The following is a 22,411-nucleotide window of genomic DNA, read 5'->3' as shown; positions in this document are numbered from 1 at the left end:
TTTAAAGCGTTATTAAAAAGATAAACTTTTAATCTTATAGCTTTAAAATAATTAAAAAGATCTTTATTCTCTTAACGAAGCTTAATAGTTTTAATTAATAAAGGCTTTTAATTTTTAATAATTATAAAAATTATATCGATAATAACTTTATATTAACGACGTTAAAAGCTAAGGTATAACTTTTTTATTTACTATTACACAGTTCTTATATACTTTAGCCCTTAAATATTAATTATTTTAAGGTTTTAAAAAAGAGGTTTCGAAGGAAGCTTAATTTAGTATATACTATTACTAATAATAGCTACGTTAAGAAAGGGGACTTTCTTCGAGCCTAGGTTAAAATACGTAAACTAACCTTTACCTTTAAAATTATCGCTAATAAATAAATAGTAATTAATATTTACCCCTTTAATATCGAAAAGCCGATAAATAATAAACTCTAGCGTTTTAATATAGTGCGAGCTATTAATAAAGCTATTACCGCCGAGGATACGCGCTAGTTAATTAAATTAAAGGTTAAAAAGATCGAGATGCTAAAAAATAGCCGGTAAGTTAAAAATTAAAGGCTACGATACTTAATATAAAAGTTACCACCGGTAATTTAATTAAAAGGTTACTATAAAAAAAGCTCGATAAAAATATTAATAATTTAACGGCTCGGTGTGATAAGAGCAGAGGGAACGGGGCGCTTACGTACCGGTTCCGGCACTACTTCGCTGCCTTATATATATAAAGACTTAGGCCCCCTAGAAATATAAAAGGACAAGCGTTAGCTTTATCCTTTCACCACCCTTTACCTATCGTTAGCACCTAGATTCGTGCACCTTTCACACTCGGATCGGCCGGTTAAAATAAAAAAAGGCCGGTTTAAAAGCAGATTTAAAAAAAAACAAGGGCTTAAAAAAAGAGGAAGGTTAATTAAGACCCTAATAAAGGCTTTATTTATATAATAAATATTAGGGAGGTTTAAAAAAGTATTAAAGAAGGAAGGCTAAGGAAAAGGCCGAAAAGGGGTGCCGGTGAGGTAGTGGAAATTAATGTAAATCGAGCTAGTAATAAAAGTAACTCTATTATAATACGCACAAACCGAAACAGACCTTAAAATATAGTGTATGTTACTTAATTAACCTATCTATTACTGTTGTTATTAATTTTTACATCTATTTTAAGGGGGTCAGTGAAGGGGGGGGGCAGCCAGTAAGGGTTGTATCTTATACCTCTCACGATCAGACGATCTCAATTGTAGAAATATCCATTCCCTTGGCGAACTCGGCCCTGAACGGGCTCGAACCAGAGATCCTGACCCCGAATCGCTGCACGCCTTCCGTAGAGAGGAAGCAGAAGAACCCGCACCTGGAGTAGACAGACTCGAGTTCTTTGTGAGGTTTGAGCACCAACCCCGTGACCCAATGTTTGAGCTGCGAGTCGGCGCCTATGAGCTCCAAGCAACGCAAAGGGAGACAAGGTCTATCATGAAATCCACGTCTGGAAACGGGAACTTCCCTAGTCTTTGACGTTTTCGGGAAGATCTCGCCCCGGATGTCCTCGGTGACGATAAAGGGCTGAGGTCTTTGGTTGCCGGGCAGCTGTCTTTGCGGCGTTTGTCCCGCGCTGTTGACGATGTGTTGCATTGACGAAATATGCCCCCGGAGCCTGATCCAACATCTTTTCTCAGAAGCTCTGGCATTTGTGGCGTCGCCGACTGCCAAATCCGACACGAGCGGAACCCAGGAGGCATATTGGTTTCTTACGCCCACGGCAGGAAGGGTGGACGGATACCTCGGATCTCGCAAGACCGTCGCCCAAAGCGGGGGCCACGGTAGGCCCGACGGGTTGGCGATGATGTGGGGGAGGAAGTCGAAGAAGACTCGTCCATCGATGCTGGCCCAGGACCAGGTAGGGGCTCGGTACTCGCGCGGCCGGGTCTTGGGCACCCAGGAGGCGCGTTTGGTGTACCATTCCAGCATCAGGAGCAGGTGACGTTCGAAGATGCCTGACGCGTATTCGTCTTTCAACTTGGGATTCTCGGCGCTTTCAAGGTACAGCTTCTGCACCAGCTCGGCCACGCCGGAGAAGGCTATAAGCTTATCCTTCCGCTTGGTGAGGCTGGTCCGCGTATAGGCTTGCACCAGATCGCACCAGACTTGGAGGGAAGCATCGGGTGGCAAGTGCGGGTCCGGAGAAGGATCATCCGGGCCAATGGAGAGCTGCGGTGCTTTCGAAGAGATGACGGTGTCGTCGAGTTTGAGACGTTTGAGGTCTGTATGCCCACCACTCTTTACGTAATCGGGTAGACCTCGAGGATAGACCTCACAGGCATCCATAGTGGTACACTCCCATAGTAGTTGGTTGGTGCCAAAGTGCAGCACGCGCGGGGCAAGGTACCGTTCCTGGAACACCCAGCCTCGAGATAGAAGCACCGTATTTGTGACCTCGGACCACCAAAAGTAGGGGTCCACTATGCACCACTTGTCCGTATCATCGATGTCGGGAAGTGTGCTGCCCGACGAACGGGTATCCTTCGTCTGTCGTTGCTCTGTGTCTCTACTCTTCCACCTATGCTGTATGGTGGGTGGTAAAGGTACGGCGCTTCCCTCGTAAGCTTTAAGAAAGCTATGCGTGTTGTTGGGAACGCCCGTGGCCGAGATATTGACGACCGCATTGGTGTAGATATTGCACATTTCCATGCCCTGCTCTTTCCAGTCTTGCTCTTGAGGCGAGTCTTGGACGATGCACAAGCAGTCAATCCAGATATATCTGATTCCCAAATCCAGGGCCACGGCAATCGCATCTCGAAAGGTGGCCGGCAATTCCGAGACGGGCTGGGGCGTTGTGGAACGCTCCAAATTGTCCACTGATAGCTTGATGGTAGGACCGTCGCTCCAGCGGTGACTTAATGTTGCATACTCGCGTGCCGTACGATCAGAAGGATCCCTCGTTACGAGGCGCCAGTACTGGGGATCTCCGTCTCCAATCGCGACCAGTCGCTTGGGAACATAGTGACTAGTCTTGGTCCTCCACGCATGGAGTGACCGACAAGTACTATGGTGGTCCTGACATTCCCTTATCCATTCTTTGGCCGTTTCTAGATACGGACGGGTGGACACAGATCGACCCTGATTACCGCGTGATAGGGCGCCTTGTACAGCTATCCACGAGAGTCAGTTGATGTAGCCATTCAGCATTCTCAGTATACTCACCGCCAAGTTTCCGTATTGAGAATTCTCTTTCATGCGCTCGCGATGTTGGCTCCCTTTCCTTCCATTGGAGCACCACGGTATATCGACTAATCGGGGAGAGGTCCACCACGCAATATGAAGTCTGAGCAGCCGCATCGAGGTCTAGAATACTCTCGCCGTGGACCCTGATTTCGGAGGCCAAAGCCTTGCACATATAGCAGCCCGTGGCAACTGCTTGCTTGAAAGAGGCGTGGGTGGTATGGTGGGTATGCCACTCTTGGTGCACACGTCGTCGACCAGGATCTAAGGGGCGCTCGAATATGTCTTGGCATTCATCGCAGAGGGAATCCATGGCTGGCGGTGGAATCGGATCAAAACTACGAAAACAGTGCTGTAAGCGAGTAGGTTGATGGAAGCGGACAACGTAATGAAAAAACGGAACCCGTACTCAATTGCGTACCCCGCACCAGGCTCGGCACTGCTTACTATGATTCCAATCGCGAAACAAGCATTGCCAGTATCTTCTCACAGCACACCGCCAACGAAGCATCACTCATAATGTCCAAAGTCATCGCCAGCGCGCCGAGCTCCGTCCGGACCCAATTGCGCACCTCGACAACTGCCAGGGACCCATCGGCTCCGAAAGTCGGCCTCCTACGCACCGCGGGTTGGATCCAATCACGACACTTAGGACCGACAAGCGGACCCGGCTGGAGCAGGTGTACCGGGAGTTCCGAGGCCATTTCGGCGGTGGGGCTGGGGCGGACGAGAAGAAGGCATCGGCGCTTTGGGGGGGGGCTCGCAAGCGGATATTTTTCTCGTTTCTGATTGTTGATAATTATGCCCACGGCAGGTTGCCTTGATGTGTCACAGTCACAATATTGTACCACTTGCTATTTGTTGGTGAAGCAGCTTCGCTTATTCCATTTCTAGAAAGTACGTGCATCCCATGGGCGCCATTATCTATTATAGACCAAGAGTCCTATCCGATATCGCCTTTATCCCACCGAGTCCCAGAGCCATCCGAGTCGCGCCTTATTCATCATCGACTGTGACTCTGCAATCTCGAGTTGCCACAGCGAAGGAGGAAGCGGCTATCGCCTTGTGGACATAGAGCAACTGAGCTTAGACGTGGGTGGCGATCTAATTTAGATCGAGGGAACTTCCGGCCCGGGGGCCGCCGTAGGCTTGGGCTGGTTGTCCCCGCCCGCGTCGGCGCCGAGGTCGACGTGGCCCGCGTCCGCCTGCGGGCCCTGGCACGACGGGTCGTTGCAGCCGTCCTTGGTGTTGGGGTCGGGCTGCCAGCCGGGCGGCTGGCAGTCGTAGGCGACGGGGATGTCGGACTGGTGGTAACCGAAGCAAGACAGGTAGCCGAACCAGTTGTAGATGAAGCCGGAGTCTGGCGATTTCCTCGAGTTAGTTTCTCAATGCTTTTCCGATGCTTCAAAGGGCAGACAGTAGTTACTGTTGAGAGATGGGGGAAGGGGGAGGGAGAGGGAGAGGGGAAGTGGACATGAAGGTCGACTTACTGAGGTGGAGGTAGGTCCAGTACCACTCAGTCTTTTGGTCGTTAAGACAGAGGCATTTGAGGGTGTCGTAATTGTCTTCGATGAAACAGCCCTTGCAGCTGGAGCCGAAGTCGCCACTGTTGTAGTAGGAAGTTAGCAATTACTGTTTGCATGTGTGTGTCTATCTTTTTTTATTTAATCTCCCAGAGACAACAACTACCAGGAAAGGAAGTAGAAGGAGAAAAAGAGCAGCCGGGTATGCTTAGATTGGGGCTTGGTGAAGATGCCGTGCTTATGGGTGGGCCGACCCAGTTCGGCCAGTCCGTCAGTCACTTACTCTTGTTTGGCGTACAAAGTCCCGTTCATGTTTCCGATGCAGAGGTTCAGGTTGAGCGAGGTCTCGACGTTGCTGTCGCAGACGTGCTCGGCGCAGTAGGTCGTGGCCACGCCGTTGTTGTAGTACCAGGGGTCCTTCATGGTGCCGCAGCCCTGGTCGAGGAAGCCGCCGTCGGCGGCGGCGGCAAGGCTCGCGAGGAGCGGCAGCAGCAGGGCCGAGAGGAAGAATGAAATTTTAGCCATTGAGAAGTGTATTTCCTTTCGTACAGAATGATGGGAGAATGTGTTTGGTGGTGTTGGTTCCGAATGCAAAAGTTCTTTGGGTCGGAAGTGAGTTGTTGTTATTATAAAGGAGGGAAGTGTGCAGGATGGTTTTTTGAAGAAAAAAGCAGTGTGTTTATATAACCTTGGACGAATCCATTAGAGAATTGAATGCAAGTTGATTGGGGCATTGAATCCAAGGTGTGCAGTGACGGTGCCAGGTGATGGCTTATCCAACCTACACGTTGTTGAATGCTCACCTTTTCATGACTCAAAGGCATCTCCACCACAGTGGTTTCACGGACTGACGATAAGCTTATCACATGTAGGGGAGGATTGATAAACTATACATAACAGTTTCTTCAGCCTTCTTCTGTATCACATGAACGAAACGGACTGATAGACCACCATCGGCCTAAGAGATGCTGTCTATCGGAGGTCTGATTTGTTACTACTGTTCGTAAGGAAGGTCGTGGCTCAAACATGACATATTTAAAGCTGAAGTTTTGCAAACGGTGGATGTGTGTGTGTATATCATAAGGAGAACCCGTCTTGTGGATTTATTTCAGGTGACATATTATCAGATGCCGAGTCCATTGTAACACATACTACTGCTGGTGGTGATGGATATTCTCCTGCATTTGGACAAGACCTCAACCAGTATAATTATAATCTGCTTGGTGGTACACATGGGGGAAAACATCAGAGCCGCCCTTGGGAGTAATTAAACATCGAATAGATTACAGAGGTCATCTTGGGTCGTATATTGCGAAAGCAGATTTTGTATAATTATAAGCTATATAACAAGCAAAACCGCACCAACCAACGATCGCGCCGTGCTATTTCGTAAATGATGATAAGACAAAGAAGAAGGTATCAAGTCATAATTCGTATATCTTGCAGTTGTCGTGACGCCTCCTTGCCTCGGACGGCGGGCTCAGCTTCAGAACCCCAAATGAGGCAAGGCAAGGCTTGTTGGGCTCGTGCCCCATCAATAGGAGGAAGATATGTTTAGATGCCGTGGCCTGTACACTGGTTAGCCGCCATTTACTGTGGTGGTGTGAGGACACAAGTAAGAAGGGACTCGGGTACGTACGTCCGAGCTGCTTGCCGCGCTTGGAGACCTCGGCGGCGTGGTACTGCTTGACCTTGGCGCGGCGGGCCTCCTCCTTGGCCTCGAGCTCGAGGCGCTTGACCTCCTCGCGGGCCTCGCGGACCTGGATGCGGGCCGCGTTCAGGGCGCGGTCGGCCTCGATCTCGGCCTTCTCGGCGCCCATGACGCGCTCGCGCGCCTGGACGATGGAGGGGTCCAGCTCGACGTTCTTGTTTCCGTGGCCGAAGGACCGGTGGAGGATCGAGGACTTGCGGCCTATGGAGATGGGGGAAGATGGGTTAGTAAATGGGTATTCGAAGTTACGACGATGGGATAAGGTGGATGGATGTGGGAAGTACGTACCAGTACCGTTGGAAGAGTGCGAGGTGGTGGTGGTGTTGGTGTGGGTGGTCGAAACGGGCGAAACGGACCGCTCGCGGCGGCTGCCGAACAGGCTCCGCTTGTGCTGCTCTTCATGGACAGGGGCGGGCTCCTCCACGACCTCGTCCTCGGGCTTGCGGCTGGAGAAGAACGGCATGATGGTGGATAACGGTTGCGATTGCGAGTAAAGTTGGCTGGGGTGTTGCGTCGAAAGTGGGCTTGAGAATGTGCTCAAGAGTCTTGGTGCGTGGATAATACGGCAATTGCCTTGGATGGATGGCAGGTCGATGACAGAGGACAAGAGAAGCTTAATCAGATGAGTGATGTGGTGTCGGCATCTTTATCCGTGGGATTCTCCTCAGGTCTATATATACAGGCAGGCCATCCCTTGCGAATGCCAACTTACCTCATTGCAATTTCCCTTCTGCCACACATTTGTTTCGATATCCTGGTGACGTAAACCTGTTTTTTTGGTTGGTGTTGTTGTTCGAGCTGACCACCGAGGGGGATCGCCCAAAAAGATGACGTAGCGCTTCAGGCAATCAGAGACAGGTTCGAGACAGTTCCGCCAATCAGCGCCGACCGGTGACGAAGGTGGGAAGATAGAAGCATCCCCTGCATCGCGTGTCGTATCCAAGAATGCCAAGCACCAAGACGCAGGGTCCTGACGGTTGAGAAGAAAACGCCATCATCGTCGTTAATCTCCAGGGACTTCAAGGGTCTCGATCCAGGATGTGCGTCGCGCTACAATCCGAGAGCTGAAAAGATGATGGAATTCGAAGGGTCCAAACAAACTATTGGTCTTCTTGGCAAACCCCCGGCATGCGCTACCAGTAGCTGTAGCGTGTTGAAACAACAACGGGCGACGGGGGTTGGGGGTCCAGTGCTGTCTGACAGCACTGACAGCAGCTAGACTCGAGACACTATACGAACTTCCATGCACGCAAAAGTTACTGAGGTGGCATGCCCTACTTGCAGATATCTGATCGATCCATGGAGATTTAGATCTCGAAACGCATGCAGGTGATCCGAACTGTCGCATATCGTACTTTCGTCATCGCCCCAGTTCGAGTGCTAAAAACACGCCGGCCAGTTGTTCGTGCTCTGGTAGACTGGCGGACCGTTCATTCCTGGGAAATTGCGTGGCGATCGCGCAACCCCGATCGAGCATAACTTCAGTTATTCCTCTGCTATGTCGGGCTGTATGATCGCAGCAGTGATTTTTCGATTGTGTGTCGCGACGAGGCCATAAACAGATGTTGTCAGAAACACAGAAATGCCAAAGTGATGTTGTTTGGGAGGTGGTCACTTTCAGTAAGCCTATCCCAGTTCCCGTTGGTAGTGGGGTGGAGCGCCCCCAAGGAAGTCCTTCGCACTCGGTCAAGGCACCACGTTGCCCTTGCTGCCACAATCCTTCCCTGGCCTACAGTAAATAACAACAAAAACCATGAATTTGGCCAATGCCATCAAATCACAGTCATACCGTCGAATATCCCGCCGGATTATACCCATCACAATGGGTGAGATATCACCATCCGAGCTTCGTAATGCTTACACTGAAGCCGGCCAAATGGTTGTCGGCGATAAGCATTCAGTCTGCCCGAGACGAGACACGCGGCCTAACTTTGGACCGACTGTTTGAGGGTATACCAACCAACATCCTCATGCCGTGAGGAGGTGTGCGCATGATGAGTTCATATCTGGTCGCGAGGTTCCCGGGCGAAGAGCGCGACGGCCCACTGGTAAATACAGCGCATCATGACCTCTAACCCGAATTACTTCCTCATGGGCGCCGTACACAGGCAATGGATGCAGGGAGAGCTCCCTCCTCTGTTGCCCGCCGGGCCGCCGAACGACGACGCAGATTGGGACTCCAGTGTCGTGGTCCACGGGGACTGGATGCGCGCGCCAGCCGAGAGACGGCACAGTGGCTGGAATGCCGTGGAGCAAAGTTGGAGCAATGTCGACGGTGCATCGACAGCTCGGGAAGAGACACCGGTGCAATCGCAGACACCGACGGCAGCGGAAAGGTTCGAATGGGTCCGACAATCCAGAGAATCGAGCGAGCGTTATTGACTGTTAGAGCTGCGATGCAGTAGCCATCCCGGCCCATCCGCCGATAGCTTAGGCAAGCTACAGCCCACCCTCTCACTGCCGGCCCCCGAACTGGAGCTCGACTTTCGCATGGTCCTGGGGTTGAGCGAAGCCACCGCGACAATGGCGGTGGGCGTCAACTTCAAGAAGTATACCACATTTACAGATGGTGTCTGGTCCGGGAGGATAGGAAATGGTACCGTATTAGCAAGTGGTCCCGAACTCCACGATAGAGGCTGGCCAGGGCTGACACAAGTCTACCTGTTAGGGTGGCGACCAAGACGTCATGGACCTGACCTTCGGTTCGGACATGGCCACCCAGGTTGAATCGAAATACCGCCTCAGAACAGATGATGAGCCACCGGCAAAGTAAGTAGGCACCGGAAAAATTGGTCAATGTGTCCCTTTATTCCATGAGCTCTTCTGATAAGGACAACCTGCAAACAGCATAGACTGCCGGACTCGAGGGTTCCTGACAGCGCCGGCGCAGGTCATGGGCGATATCCGCAGCAGCGAAAAGACACAGTCCGTTGATCCTCGGAAGTACTGCTATCGGGTATTCATCACCATGCGGACGACGGATGCGCGGTACGCGGCGAACGCCAACACCGGCATGTGGGTGGGCACTTGCCTGTGGGATGTTGCGAAAGTGGTCTACGAGTAAGTTATCCAGATATTAAGACGATACTTGAGGTGGTGGCTGACGGCTACCAGTGCTTATAGAGTCATCTAGAATTGGAAAGTCTCATGGAGGAAATAGAAGGCCGTACTGCTGCCACCCTGGATTTCGGACCCATTTACCCCGGATTACCCCGGATTCTTCCAGTGGAGTAGTGGCGATCCCTTTCGTACACATAGCTAGAAAGGACTCGTCGCGCCCAGGATGGTCCTAGATAAATAAGAGAAATTTTAATTGATTCAATAGAACCAGTGGCCTTCGGTGTAAATACTCATTATGAGACCCTACCGATTCTACCTTGCATTCCTGGGCATCAGTTCTGCATCTGCTGCCATTGACAGGGAGGCCATCGTGTCCAAGTTCAATGTCGTCCGGACGAGTCTCATTGGGAACACAACAACCCCTCTCCAGGTCGGCAATGGAGACTTCGCATTCAATGTAGACAACACCGGGATGCAGGTACTGTCCGATTTGATCAAACAACACACTTGGTTGTCATACATCTTGCTGACTCTCACGCAGACATTTCTCCCCTTCAACACGCTGTCGACTTGGGCTTGGCATAACGACTCGCTACCAACAAATGGGTAAGTAACGCCAGCTGGGGAATTAAACGAGTTGAAAGCATTTATACTGATTCGGTTCAATTGCCCCGACTAGAGAGACGGTTGATGACTACTCGGGCGTTCCCATGCTAACCCACGGTCGGAACGTCTCCTACGACATCCCAGACCCCCACCTCCCCGAGATATCGCAGTGGCTCATCGGCAACCCGAACCGTATCAACCTAGGACGCATCTGTCTCAAGTATAAGGGCCAGACGTTGTCCGCTTCGTGTATCTCAGAGCCCCGACAGGAGCTGAACCTATGGACCGGCTGCATCACGTCCAAGTTCCAGGTAGACAAGACGCCGGTGGAAGTGGTGACGCAGGGCGACCTCGAGACCGACGCGGTCGCGTTCGAGATCGAGTCGGACCTCGTCGCATCGGGGGAGCTTGAGATTGAGCTCGACTTCCCTACCCGCCTCTCCACAGCGCCGAGTACAAGTATGAGGTCTTCGTTGGTTCTTATGACTTCCCGCTCAACCACACGACGAAGCTCGTGCGTGCGTGCAATGAGAGCAACAATGCCAATGTTGCGCATATATACCACGAGATGCAGGAGACCAAGTACTTCGTCAACCTGCGGTGGGACGCTGCCGCGACGTCATCGTCACCTCCGACGCTCCGCCGGAACGAACTCCCTGGGTCACCATTCAAGACCGCGCACCGGTACACCTTGTCCCCAGGAGTAACAGACGATACTCCATCGCCAAAATTCTCCTTCACCGCCCACTTCTCCCCCTCCCAACAGACCCCCGCCCCTCCCCGCCGGGATCCGCGCCCGCAGCTCGGCAGCCTGGCCCGCGTACTGGCGCGAAGGCGGCTTCGTCGACGTGCTGACCGGCTCCACCAACCCCAACGCGACCGAACTGCAGCGCCGCATCATCCTGAGCCAGTACCACGTCCGCGTCAACAGCGCCAGCCGGCAACCGCCGCAGGAGAGCGGGCTCGTGAACAATGGCTGGTACGGCAAGTTCCACATGGAGATGGTGGTGTGGCACGGGGCGCACTGGGCGACGTGGGGGCACCAACAAGTTTTCGAGGGGATCTTTCCGGGGCTGTACGAGAGGTTCTTGGAGTCGTCGGTGGAGAGGGCAAGACACATGGGGTGGGAGGGGGCGAGGTGGCCGAAGATGACGGATCCTATCACGGGGAGGAGTTCGCCGGGGGGGATTAACGGGTTGCTTATGTGGCAGCAGGTCAGTAACACCCATCTCCAATTCTGGCCCGGATGCGAAGGGGGTGGTTTCGGGATTAGTTGAGAGAGAGAAAGAGCGCGCAGTCTCGGCTGATGATACAGATAGCCTCATCCAATGTACTTGGGCATGCTGGCGTACCAAGGGTCACCCACTCGACAGACGCTGGAGCGCTGGGATTCCATCTTGACCGCGACGGCCGACTACATGGCGTCTTACGCGTGGAAGAACGAGTCCTCGGGATACTATGATCTAGGACCACCGTACGTCTCGCAGTTTCTATTTTCGTCTTGTTGGGATGGCGAAAGCTAATCTACGTAGCGCGTACGGCGTCAGCGAGAACACACCACCGCAAGAGGCGTTGAATCTGGCATACGAGGCAAGTCTCAGTTAAATCCTGTTACATCTCGCGCCCGAACATCGCTAAAAGTGATTGAACCTCTTCCCGCCCTAGCTAGCATACTGGCAGTACGGCCTCGGCGTCGCGCAGCATTGGAAGGCCCTCCTAGGCCGTCCCACCCCAGAAGCCTGGACGACAGTCTCCGCGAACCTAGCTTCTCTCCCTACCACCACCGACCCCGAAACAAACCGATCGTACTACGCCATCTACGAGGGCCTGAACGACGGCTGGTGGACCGCCAACAACACAAACCTCACCAGCGACCCGCGCAGCGTCATCATGCTGCAGGGCATCCTGCCCGACCTGCCTGATCTAACGCGCAGCAGCCATAACGGCACAAGGGACGGCGAGGCGGTGCCCAAGAAGGATAGAGACAGAGTACTGGTCGACCCCGACACGGCCCGCGCGACGTCCGACCGGGTCTGGGGCGTGTGGCGCGACGAGCGGATCCGCGGCTGGGGGCGGCCGGTGCTGGCGATGAACGCGGCGAGGGTCGGGAGGGCGGATCGGGCGGTGTATCACCTTACTGCGTTTGACTACTGGCATTTCGACGACGCCGGTCAGTAAACCCGTCAGCTATTTTCTTTCCCTCTTTTTTTCTTCTTCTTTTTTTTCCTGATTCATTTCTTTGAGTACAGCTTTCAGGTCGCATTTAGTTAGTGGTGGTATTGACTTGAAGGTGACCAATCGTAGGGTACGCCATTCGTGCGGAGGATGATGGGGTGACGCCGCCTCCTTACTTGCCTGCTAATGCTGGGCTTCTGTATGCTGGTAAGTCAATCTTTCCCTTCTATAGTATCCTCGCAGTTGGGGTGCATGGAATGGGCCAGCGATACTGACAGATGTTCTCAAGTCGGCTACATGGCAGCCGGCTGGGCCGGGTCCGAGGGCCATGCTCCTGGATTCCCCAAAGATGGGAGCTGGGTCGTCAAGCATGAGGGGATGCTCAAAGCGCTGTAAGTCGCCGTGGTTGAAGGTGCAAGTGTCTATTGCTGGACCAACCTGAGCACGTCAGGATGGGACGAGTTGTATTGGATTGCATGCATGTATGGTTCCCCTTGATGGCGACAGCGCTGCCCTCACTATGCCATGTCATGCCGTCCTGTACGCATCAGGGAATAATATCAAGTACCGTAATATATTGTTTATCCCACTGGGCATGATGCGTATCCCATTGGATATGATATCTAATTAGGCAAATAAACCTATCGATTAGTTACGGACAGTACCGATTATACCGAAGGCAGAGTTGCCGCCATCAAGGAGATATATGTATTGGGGCCATGTTAAATGACATCTGGCGAAGTCTCACTGTCTATCTGTTGTTCTCGACCTACACCGAGGAGGTATCATACGCACAACGTTGAATGAGGGGGTATCCGACCGCCGCAACAGAACAGCGCACCAAGGGGGAAAAAAACCAATACTGGATTGACAGTCGCAATCGTATCGGCTCTCACAGCTCCAGTTCCAGCCCGAGCAGCGCCCAGACCATGTCCAGCTGCCTCTCGCACCACGTATTCATCCACACGATGGCGCGCAGCCGATCAATCAGGACCTCCTTCTCCGAGATGCCGCGCTCCCGGCACAGCCGCCGCAGCGCCAGCACGAAGAAGGGGCGGTGGTCGCGCGCGAGGAACGTCGAGTCCAGCGTGGGGATCTCGTGCTCGTTGCGGGGTGCTGCGGGCGCATCTGCACGCAGCACCCGACGAACAGGACCCAGAGGAGGATCTCGTCGTGCAAGTCGTCTACGGGGAAGTCCGAGTCCGCCAACTCTGGTTCCATCTTGACGGGGGTGGGTAGTTTCGGGTCGTGGGCGTTGAAGGTGGCGCTGCCTTGGTACGACAATGGCCAGCCGGGCGCATCGGTGGTGTAATTCGCTGGTGGTGAAACATCGCTATTAGCAGCAAATAACCAGCCCAGATGTATGAGCAGGCCGGATAGACTCGTCATCAGAGCTTCCGTAAGCGCCTTATGCCGCTTGGCCGCCGGCGGCTGCCCCCGCAGTGCTAGATGGAGGAACAAATGGCTGGCGTAAACCAAAGGTTCTGACAGATCTGTCGGGCTCCCAGAAGCTGTCGTCTGAGTTCCCAGCTGCGCCCCGCGGGATCGGGCTCGCTCCTCGAGCGCGCACAATCGGTACTCCATGAGGTAGACGGTATCGCTCATCTGGCTGCGCTGCTCCTTGAGCGCGTCGATCCGGGCGAACTCGAAGTTGTTGACGGCTTCCGTGGTGGAGAATAGTAACTCGAAGAGCTCCGCGGCTTCCCGATCGAGGAGGAGCAAGGCGTGTCGTCCGCGCTGCTGATTACTATTGGCGCTGTTGTTGTTGTTAATCATCATCGAGCGCGACAGGAACCGGTCCTGTATGTCTAGAGATCGGGCGATTTGGGGAACGAATGGCAACGAGAGCGGTACGGCTGCCATGGTGGCGTACGCGAAGTCGGCCCAGGATAGGGCGCGCTGGAGCAGGGGGCTGTAGCCCAGCCCGTCGATGAGTCCGCCGCGCAGCTCGACCATTCTTAATAAGCCGTTCATGTGGGCTCTGGCGGAAGTTACTGATCCGATGAATGACTGCATGTAGGTCAACATGATAAGCAATTCGTCAAAGGAGGGGTGAGTGAGAAAGTATAAGCATATGCACTGACTTCGATATTGACCAGTAATGAGACGGACACGATGACACTATCGGACACGGGCACGTCTTGGCCCTTGGACTCCAAGCTCAGCCTCCTGTTGATGGACTGGATGGTTTCTTGGCGGTGGAAGTCGATGGTCGAGGAGTCGTCCCAGTCCGCGAGGGCGTTGTGCATCGCGGCCATGAAGCCCATGAAGGCGTGGGTCATAGCTGGGTCTACCGTCAACTATGCATGCACTGTCAGCCGAGCAATGCAGAGATAGTCTCATTATGTAAGTGAAACTTACAAAGTCCAATAGGTCGCCGCCGGGGTTCATTGAATGTGAGTGGGCAAGAAAGCTAGAGTGATCTGGCTTATATATCAGAGATCATTCTTGTGACGACTCCCAGACTGTCCATGCATGTGCCCTGGGACCGGGAGCTTGGGGCATTTTACTTACAGTTTGTGAAATATGACGGGGCGCCGCATCTGTCGAACCATTTCTGGACGAACTTCTCCTTTGGTGAAAGGCAGACACATAGCATATACCTAAACAAGTTCTCGGTCATGGGCGTGGTTTGGATAGGGAGGGCAGAGAGAGGCGGCAGCTCCCGGATGATCATGTAGCCCAGCTCATTGGTAATCATGTCGACATGTCCCGAGTAGGCGGTTAAGGTTGTGGCATTAGACGCGGGATGATCGGCAGGGGAGATGGCGTCGGCGCCGCTAGTACCGCTAGACGGCGTCGAGCTGTCTGCTCCGTTCGACCCCGACGATACCGGCGAGGCATGCTGCTTTCTGGAGGTACCTTTGGGGCAAGGTTTCTTTGATGATGACGATGATGCTGTCGTCGCTGGCGTTCCTAGTCGGAACTTGGACGTGCGGTCTTTCTGGGACGTGCTGCCAGACTTGGCGGAAGAGGCTGGCTCCGAGCTCGAATCGTTGTTGGTGAGCTTCTGCCGCCTGGCATGGGACCGGACCCGGCGCCGGGTCTCTGCGTCACGGTCGATGGTGTTGATGGAGGTGATAAACTGGAAGCTCATGTTGAACGATGTGTAGACCTGCTCCCATAACACAATAAAAAACTACATGCAGGACACAGATCAAGGGAAGGGCCGGTTGACTTTCTTATGAACCACGGCATGGCACGCATGTCCAAGGATTAAGTAGATTGACGTATGCAAATTTCCTCCCCAGAGCGCAAGGTCGAAAGAAGCAGGAGAAAACCGCCGGCCGAGTTGGTTCGGCATTGCACGCCATGCTTGAATTTGACATGGCCCTTTTTTAGGATCTTTTCCATTGTCCCGAGTGGTGTAAGTAAGTAGGTCGCGGCGCAGGTTGTGTGTTCCTTCACTGCCACCAAATGCGACGCTACTGCAAGGACACACGGCAAACCCAGGGCCCCCCAGCCTGGCCAGCCTAACCGGCTAGGGGAGGTCAAGGCTACTTTCAGCTTGCAGGGCCGATCAACGGTTGCGCCGTTGGACGACCAGGGCGGCAGGGTAGGCAGGGCAAGCAGGGGACGCGGTGGACAGCAGGGGAAGGCAGTACCTAATTATGGGACGGGGAGCTCTGATTAAACTCTAACATTTGGGGGCGATGCGCTCGCCGATGGCCCAGCGAGCCAAGAGCCCAGTGCCAGGGACGCTCCGAACTCTTACCTGCGCGGAATGCAACGTGAGGCCACTTGCTTGATGCAGCCCAGCGTCGTCTTCGGCGCCTCTCTTTCAGATACCCAAGATATACCCTGGACGGCGGGTATTGGCGGTGCTGTCTGGTCTTAATCAATCCCAGATTCTGGCCCCTGACGCATAGCATATATCTCATATATGCGTACCTAAAGTATGTAGGTATAACAAACAAGCGAGGAAGTAGTGTTCTGTGATCTCATCTCGCATACTAACACACAAGCCATATGACGGAGGACGAGGCGCAGGGCTGACGGCTGCACAAATATCGGTCCTGCATATTCGCCCTGGCCCTCTCGCTACGCACGATTCTGCAGGATGGAGGGGTGGAACTGGCAGCTTGACAGCCCTCAACTTGCGTCACCATCGGCTGTGCATATCTCTATACATTTCTGGCGATAATAAGTCAAAGACATGTAGTTGAAGTCTTGCCGAGAGATTGCTGCCGTTCCTGGGCGGTAGTTGCCGCCGAGACGTTGATCGAGTGGACGACCCGGCGTGGCATGATAACATGAATCGCGTACCGGGAAAGCTCGTTCGTTGGCCTGGGCCCTGGCTGCTTGGACCCCTGGACCTGGCAGCCCAACAAATGAACCCCCGTTCGCTGGTGAAGAAAAATCCTTTTATAGAATAGTATAATGGCAGTGTGCGTTGCGCACCTTGCTGGTCCCTGGAATCAAGATGCCGTTTTCGCCGTGCGCAGCAACGCATCTGAGAGCGCCTGGTCGCCGGGTCGCGTAGTATTAGATCGAGCTGTTGGCCGCAGACGGCTGCAACTTGCACCGTGCCCTACCTGGGAGATCTCATTGCCCGAATGGGGGAATTCTGCAGCATCCATCCCCCCGGAGCATATTTTAGTTGCCAGCCACTGCCGCATCTGTGCCTGCATGTCTGTCGGTCTGGCCGACGTCCGCTGGCAGCGGCCTGCTGAAAGCAGAGCAGTTATTTAACCGACATGAAGAACCCTGGAACTTGAAACACCGGCGACGAGGGTTTCTGTCGAAACAACTTGTTCTTCATTCTTTATTTTTATCTCTCGGTCGAAACATTGCGCTAAAATCTGCATTGGCGCTGTTTTTGGACTTTGGACGGGGGAGACGGACAAGCATTCCACCAACCAGCTTTTGCCCACTTGGGACTGGGAAGGGAAGAATTGTCGAAGCGGACAAGACGGACGGACAACCAGCAAGCCAGCAGCAGCAGCTCGGAAGATTTAGGCAACGGAACAACCTCACGGAGCATTACCTACATATCAAGAAGGGAAGCGTGCAGCGGCCATACCGAGTCACCGACGATTTGGAGCCGGCGCTTCATTTAACAAGCGATTGACAAAGCCTTATCTCGACCAGGTTCGCGTATCCCGCTTGCATCATTCCGAGGAATCCTCTTTCAACGACATTGCATGCATGCGTCCATGCCCATTCGATCATCGCAGGTTTTCAGTGCTTGCATCGCGCCCAAGGCCTCTTGAGAAGATTGCGCTTGCTCAATCCACAAGACAACATCTTCCTCGCTTTCAGCTAGCGATGATATGGTATCGACCCCAATATGTTAAATGAAAAGATGGTGGCTGATCTTACATGAGCGATAACTTCAACTACCATAGAAGTTGCAAGTTTGGGCAGTTGGATGCGACACGATCTTAAGACACTGATTTGAAAGCAGAAGATCAAAAGGTGTCGCAGATGCTTCAGTGACGCTCAACAATTTTCAGCCAGGACTGCATTTCCACATGCGCTTGAGCGATTTGGCGATGCACCAACTCCAGCTTGAGCAAATGGATGTCTGGATAGTCGCCAAGTCAAGAAGCAAGAGCCTGTTGGTATCAACCCATGGGGCAGCTGAGCGATTGAAACATACAGCCAGGCCCTGCCCCTGCGCCTCTCGACGTCCAGGTGCTCGAAATCAATGCGCTTGGTGCCTACTGCTTATGCTAGTATGAATGAAGATGGCCGCCACGACGCCGGTGGTTTTGCAAGCAGGTAAATTTTAAATGCCATCGCGAGGGCAAAAGCAGGGAAGTAAAGACTTTTCTTGCTGATTGACTAGCAGTAGACGCAAATGCTTGCCTGATCCAGTGACAGAAGCCGATGAACTCCACGTGGGGATTGTGAAAATGCCATTCCCCTCCAAGCCAAATGCATCCAAGTCCTGGATGGGGATGGGAGAGAGACGGTGAAAGAAAAAAAAGGGAAGAAGAGAAAAAAAAAAATAAAAAAATAAAGTCCATTGTTACCCAAGTGCCGAGTCCACTGTGACCAGGCTGAACTGTCAACTGACGGCAAGCCAGAAGGATGCTGACCAGCTGTTACTCGGGCGCATTTGGCATCGGAGATAGACCGAGGAAACTGAAAATTTCGATAGGCCCCTCCCCAGTTCCCCAGTGCAGTCCCTGCAGCAGAGCCTTCAAGGGCAGCCCCTCTTCTGTTTCCCGTCCTTATCCCGTCCCTATCCTGTTGGAGGGGTTCCCGAGCGGTAAAAGGGCAGGAAAGGACCCCCCAAGCAGCTAGGGACCCCTCCAGTACCAGTCTCCTGGGCACAAGGCACTTGTGACTTGGCTGTTACCCCTCCTGTCAGCGACCGCCAACTCCTGTTACCCGCCAAGAACCCCCTGTAGATGGATGTCAGCCCAATCTTTCACAAACTTCTGTCAATCCGATAAGCCCCCCGCCTAAACTTTTGGAAAACCCGTCTGTCCCTTGACTTTGCCAACACACTCCCTCACGATCGCTGAACGTGAGAAAGAGAGTTGCGAGCATCAACTTCCTCTGGTCTTCTTGACCGCATCTCCACTCCCTTTCTTTCCTTCTCCGATCGCCTGCTCCAGGGCATATAGAACCCGGGCAACCTCGCAGGCCATTTCTTGCCACCTCAGCTTGTCTGCGCACTATCTTAATTGCTGCTGATTTATCTGTTGGCCGATTTTTCTTACACACATCATGCCTCACCCTGTGTCGCCGCCAGTAATGGTGGCCAAGGACGGCCCTCCCCCTTCGCAAGAAGACGTCAACGCCATCCTCGACTCCGTCTTCAGCGCCACCACTTCCAACGCTTCCATCGATGCCTCGTACGCCCTCTGCGAGTTGCTCAAGAACAGCGTCGGTTTCCGCGGCCTCTACAACTATGGCATCCTCGACAGCATCAAGAAGGCTGCCGCCGACAAGAAGTCCGGCCTGAAGCGTGAATCCGCCCAGAACCTGCTCGGTGCCCTCTTCGAGAAGATGCCCCCGACGCAACCCCTCACCGAAATCTCCTTCCTCCTCCAAGACGGCGGCATGCTCGGCGTCGCTTTCGACGCTCTTGCCGACAAGGGAGCCGTCGTCCGCGACGCTGCCCAATACGGCCTCGATGCCCTCTTCGCCCACCTCAGCGCCGAAGCTCTGGTCGTCGGCCTCCTGCCCTCCCTCATCGGCTACCTGACCAGGAAGTCGGCCAAGTGGCAGGGAACCGTTGGCGCCCTCAAGATGCTGCAGAAGATGGCCGATAAGGCCAAGATGGAGATTGGTGTCACCAAGGAACAAGCCCACGAGAAGGATTTCCTGCGCGAAGCCATGGGCTCCAAGCTGGCCAGCCTCATCCCCATCTCCGAGGGTCTCATGCACGACCTCAAGGCCGATGTCGAGAAGCAATCGGTTGCTACCATGACCTCTCTCACCACCCTTCTGTCCAACGACGATGTCGCTCCCAGAATCCCCCTCCTGATTGATACCATGCACCACCCCTCCGCCCAGACTCTGCAAAAGGCCATCCACGCCCTTTCGCAGACCACCTTCGTCGCCATCGTCACCTCGCCCGTGCTTGCGCTGCTGACGCCCTTCCTGGAGCGCACACTCAACAACCCCTCCACCAACCAGGAGGTCCTGCGCCAGAGTGTCGTCATTACCGAGAACTTGACCAAGCTGGTCCACGATCCCATTGAGGCTCGTACCTTCTTGCCCAAGCTGAAGCCTGGTGTCAAGGGTGTCTACGAGGGTGCCTCGCTTCCCGAGGTCCGCGAGCTCGCTCAGCGGGCCATGGGCGTCATGGACAAGGCCATGGGTGCCGACGAGGATGTTAAGATCATCGAGAAGACGTCGTCCGAGGATGTAGCCAAGCTCCTGGATGCCGAGATCAAGAAGAATGGCGGTGTCGGTAACGACGCCGAGTTCTACAAGATTGCTCGCCCCTACATCGCCGACATGGTGACCGAGGATGTCAACCACCGACAGCTGAACCGCGTCCCCGCTTGCATTGCCCCTTACATCAAGGAGCTGCTGAAGAACCGCGAGGCCGCTGATGCTGTGGCTGACGCCGTCCACAAGTTCTACGTCGCTGAGGACGAGCGCAAGTACGGTGTCCCCGAGAAGGAAGATGATGGCGAGACCGAGATTGTCAACGCCGATTTCTCCCTGGCCTACGGTGGTATGCTGCTGTTGTCGCACACCAACCTTCGCCTTCTCAAGGGTCACAGGTACGGTCTTTGCGGACGCAACGGTGCCGGAAAGTCTACCCTGATGAAGAGTATCGCCAGTGGCAAGCTCGAGGGCTTCCCCTCCCAGGACGTCCTGCGAACCTGCTACGTCGAGCACAACCAGGGTGAGGATGCCGATATCACCATTCTTGACTTCATGGTCAAGGATCCCACTATCGCTTCCGAAGGCCGTGAGCGTATCTCTGAGGTTCTGGCCGAGTTCGGCTTCACAGCTGGTCCCGAGGGCCGTCAGTCCCAAAGAGTCGGTTCGCTGTCCGGAGGTTGGAAGATGAAGCTCGCCTTGGCGCGTGCTATGCTTCAGAAGGCCGACGTTCTCCTGCTGGACGAACCTACTAATCACTTGGATGTTGCCAACATTGCATGGCTCGAGAACTACCTGAAGTCGCACACCGACATCACCAGTTTGATTGTTTCTCACGACTCTGGTTTCCTGGACAACGTCACCACTGACATCTACCACTACGAGCCCGGCAAGAAGCTGGGTCACTTCAAGGGTAACCTGAACGCCTTCGTCCAGGTCCGCCCCGAGGCCAAGGCTTACTACACCCTGTCCGCCTCGCAGGTCCAGTTCAGATTCCCTCCCCCTGGTATCTTGACCGGTGTCAAGTCCCAGACCCGTGCCATCATCCGTATGACCGATGTTTCGTACCAATACCCCAAGGCCCCCAAGCCTTCGCTGTCCGGCGTCACCTGCCAGCTTTCGCTGTCCTCCAGAGTCGCTGTCATCGGCCCCAACGGTGCTGGCAAGTCCACGCTCATCAAGATTTTGACTGGTGAAGTTATTGCCTCTACTGGTCGTGTTGAGAAGCACCCCAACTTGCGTATCGGTTACATCAAGCAGCACGCCCTGGAGCACGTTGAGATGCATCTTGAGAAGACGCCCAACCAGTACCTGCAGTGGCGTTACGCCAACGGTGACGATCGCGAGGTCTTCATGAAGCAGACTCGTATGTTGTCCGACAAGGATAAGGCCCAGATGGAGAAGCCGATTGACCTCGGTGACGGCAAGGCTCCCCGCCAGATGGATGCCCTTGTTGGTCGTCAGAAGTGGAAGAAGTCCTTCCAATACGAAGTGTATGTACCCTTCACTGTCCAGCTTTTATGAACTACGCTAACAAGTATACAGTCAATGGAAGGGTTGGCTCCCCAAGTACAACACTCAGGTGTCTCGCGAGACCCTGATTGAGTGGGGTTTCGACAAGCTGGTCCAGGAGTTCGATGATCACGAGGCGTCTCGTGAGGGTCTTGGTTACCGTGAGCTGCAGCCGTCGGTCATCTCCAAGCACTTCGACGATCTCGGTCTCGACCCCGAGATTGCCAACCACAACGAGATTGGCTCCCTGTCTGGTGGTCAGAAGGTCAAGGTCGTCATTGCCGGTGCCATGTGGAACAACCCGCATTTGCTCGTGCTTGACGAACCTACTAACTTCTTGGACCGTGACTCTCTGGGAGGTCTTGCTGTCGCCATTCGCGACTTCAAGGGTGGTGTTGTTATGATTTCGCATAACGAAGAATTCGTTGGTGCCCTCGCATCTGAGCAGTGGCACATCAACGACGGTCGCATGACCATGAAGGGCAACACTGCCATCAGTGCTGACCGCTTCGAGGACTCGCGACCCAACTCCGGCCTTACCAGCGGCGTTACCAGCACTGCCGCCAGCAGCGCTATGAGCAGTGCCGTGAACACTGACGCCGAGGACAACTCGCCGCTGCAGTTCAAGGCCAAGAAGAAGAGAAAGAAGACCAAGAAGGAGATCAAGGAGACCGAAGTCCGCCGCCGACTTCGCCACATTGAGTGGCTCAACAGCCCCAAGGGCACCCCTCACCCTCCCGATACCGACGAGGAGGACTAAAAATCTGGCGTGTGAACGAAGGAACGTGTGCGACGTGTCCAAATATTTTGGT

General features: G+C 53.9%; 8 protein-coding genes across 8 annotated transcripts; 4 read left to right on the top strand and 4 right to left on the bottom strand.

The window, feature by feature from the left end:
- Window positions 1-1,226: 1,226 nt before the first annotated feature.
- PG986_003735 (uncharacterized protein) lies at window positions 1,227-3,922 on the bottom strand (the record flags this gene model as incomplete). Its single annotated transcript, XM_066839957.1, has 2 exons — window positions 1,227-2,906; window positions 3,716-3,922. 2 exons carry the CDS (start codon window positions 3,920-3,922, stop codon window positions 1,227-1,229), a joined length of 1,887 nt encoding a protein of 628 aa, XP_066705021.1.
- A 405-nt stretch (window positions 3,923-4,327) lies between these two features.
- PG986_003734 (uncharacterized protein) lies at window positions 4,328-5,266 on the bottom strand (the record flags this gene model as incomplete). Its single annotated transcript, XM_066839956.1, has 3 exons — window positions 4,328-4,578; window positions 4,709-4,824; window positions 5,025-5,266. 3 exons carry the CDS (start codon window positions 5,264-5,266, stop codon window positions 4,328-4,330), a joined length of 609 nt encoding a protein of 202 aa, XP_066705020.1.
- A 1,029-nt stretch (window positions 5,267-6,295) lies between these two features.
- Window positions 6,296-6,915, bottom strand: PG986_003733 (uncharacterized protein; the record flags this gene model as incomplete). Its single annotated transcript, XM_066839955.1, has 2 exons — window positions 6,296-6,309; window positions 6,381-6,915. The coding sequence occupies 2 exons, from the start codon at window positions 6,913-6,915 to the stop codon at window positions 6,296-6,298; spliced, it is 549 nt and encodes a 182-aa protein (XP_066705019.1).
- Window positions 6,916-8,516: 1,601 nt separating this feature from the next.
- PG986_003732 (uncharacterized protein) lies at window positions 8,517-8,834 on the top strand (the record flags this gene model as incomplete). The annotated part of the gene is made up of 1 exon (XM_066839954.1): window positions 8,517-8,834. One exon carries the CDS (start codon window positions 8,517-8,519, stop codon window positions 8,832-8,834), a length of 318 nt encoding a protein of 105 aa, XP_066705018.1.
- A 304-nt stretch (window positions 8,835-9,138) lies between these two features.
- On the top strand, window positions 9,139-9,516 carry PG986_003731 (uncharacterized protein; the record flags this gene model as incomplete). Its single annotated transcript, XM_066839953.1, has 2 exons — window positions 9,139-9,221; window positions 9,300-9,516. 2 exons carry the CDS (start codon window positions 9,139-9,141, stop codon window positions 9,514-9,516), a joined length of 300 nt encoding a protein of 99 aa, XP_066705017.1.
- Window positions 9,517-9,807: 291 nt separating this feature from the next.
- Window positions 9,808-12,296, top strand: PG986_003730 (uncharacterized protein; the record flags this gene model as incomplete). Its single annotated transcript, XM_066839952.1, has 5 exons — window positions 9,808-10,118; window positions 10,192-10,594; window positions 10,651-10,802; window positions 10,885-11,332; window positions 11,784-12,296. 5 exons carry the CDS (start codon window positions 9,808-9,810, stop codon window positions 12,294-12,296), a joined length of 1,827 nt encoding a protein of 608 aa, XP_066705016.1.
- Window positions 12,297-13,280: 984 nt separating this feature from the next.
- On the bottom strand, window positions 13,281-15,390 carry PG986_003729 (uncharacterized protein; the record flags this gene model as incomplete). The annotated part of the gene is made up of 4 exons (XM_066839951.1): window positions 13,281-14,303; window positions 14,378-14,593; window positions 14,655-14,716; window positions 14,808-15,390. The coding sequence occupies 4 exons, from the start codon at window positions 15,388-15,390 to the stop codon at window positions 13,281-13,283; spliced, it is 1,884 nt and encodes a 627-aa protein (XP_066705015.1).
- Window positions 15,391-18,974: 3,584 nt separating this feature from the next.
- Window positions 18,975-22,359, top strand: PG986_003728 (uncharacterized protein; the record flags this gene model as incomplete). The annotated part of the gene is made up of 2 exons (XM_066839950.1): window positions 18,975-21,580; window positions 21,633-22,359. The coding sequence occupies 2 exons, from the start codon at window positions 18,975-18,977 to the stop codon at window positions 22,357-22,359; spliced, it is 3,333 nt and encodes a 1,110-aa protein (XP_066705014.1).
- Window positions 22,360-22,411: the final 52 nt, after the last annotated feature.

Source organism: Apiospora aurea (genome assembly GCF_038362705.1).
Source record: "Apiospora aurea strain CBS 24483 chromosome Unknown utg000002l_segment0_segment0, whole genome shotgun sequence".
Classification (NCBI taxonomy): Eukaryota; Fungi; Ascomycota; class Sordariomycetes; order Amphisphaeriales; family Apiosporaceae; genus Apiospora; species Apiospora aurea.
Note: the sequence above shows the minus strand (reverse complement) of the source record. Positions and strands in the feature narration are given on the sequence as shown.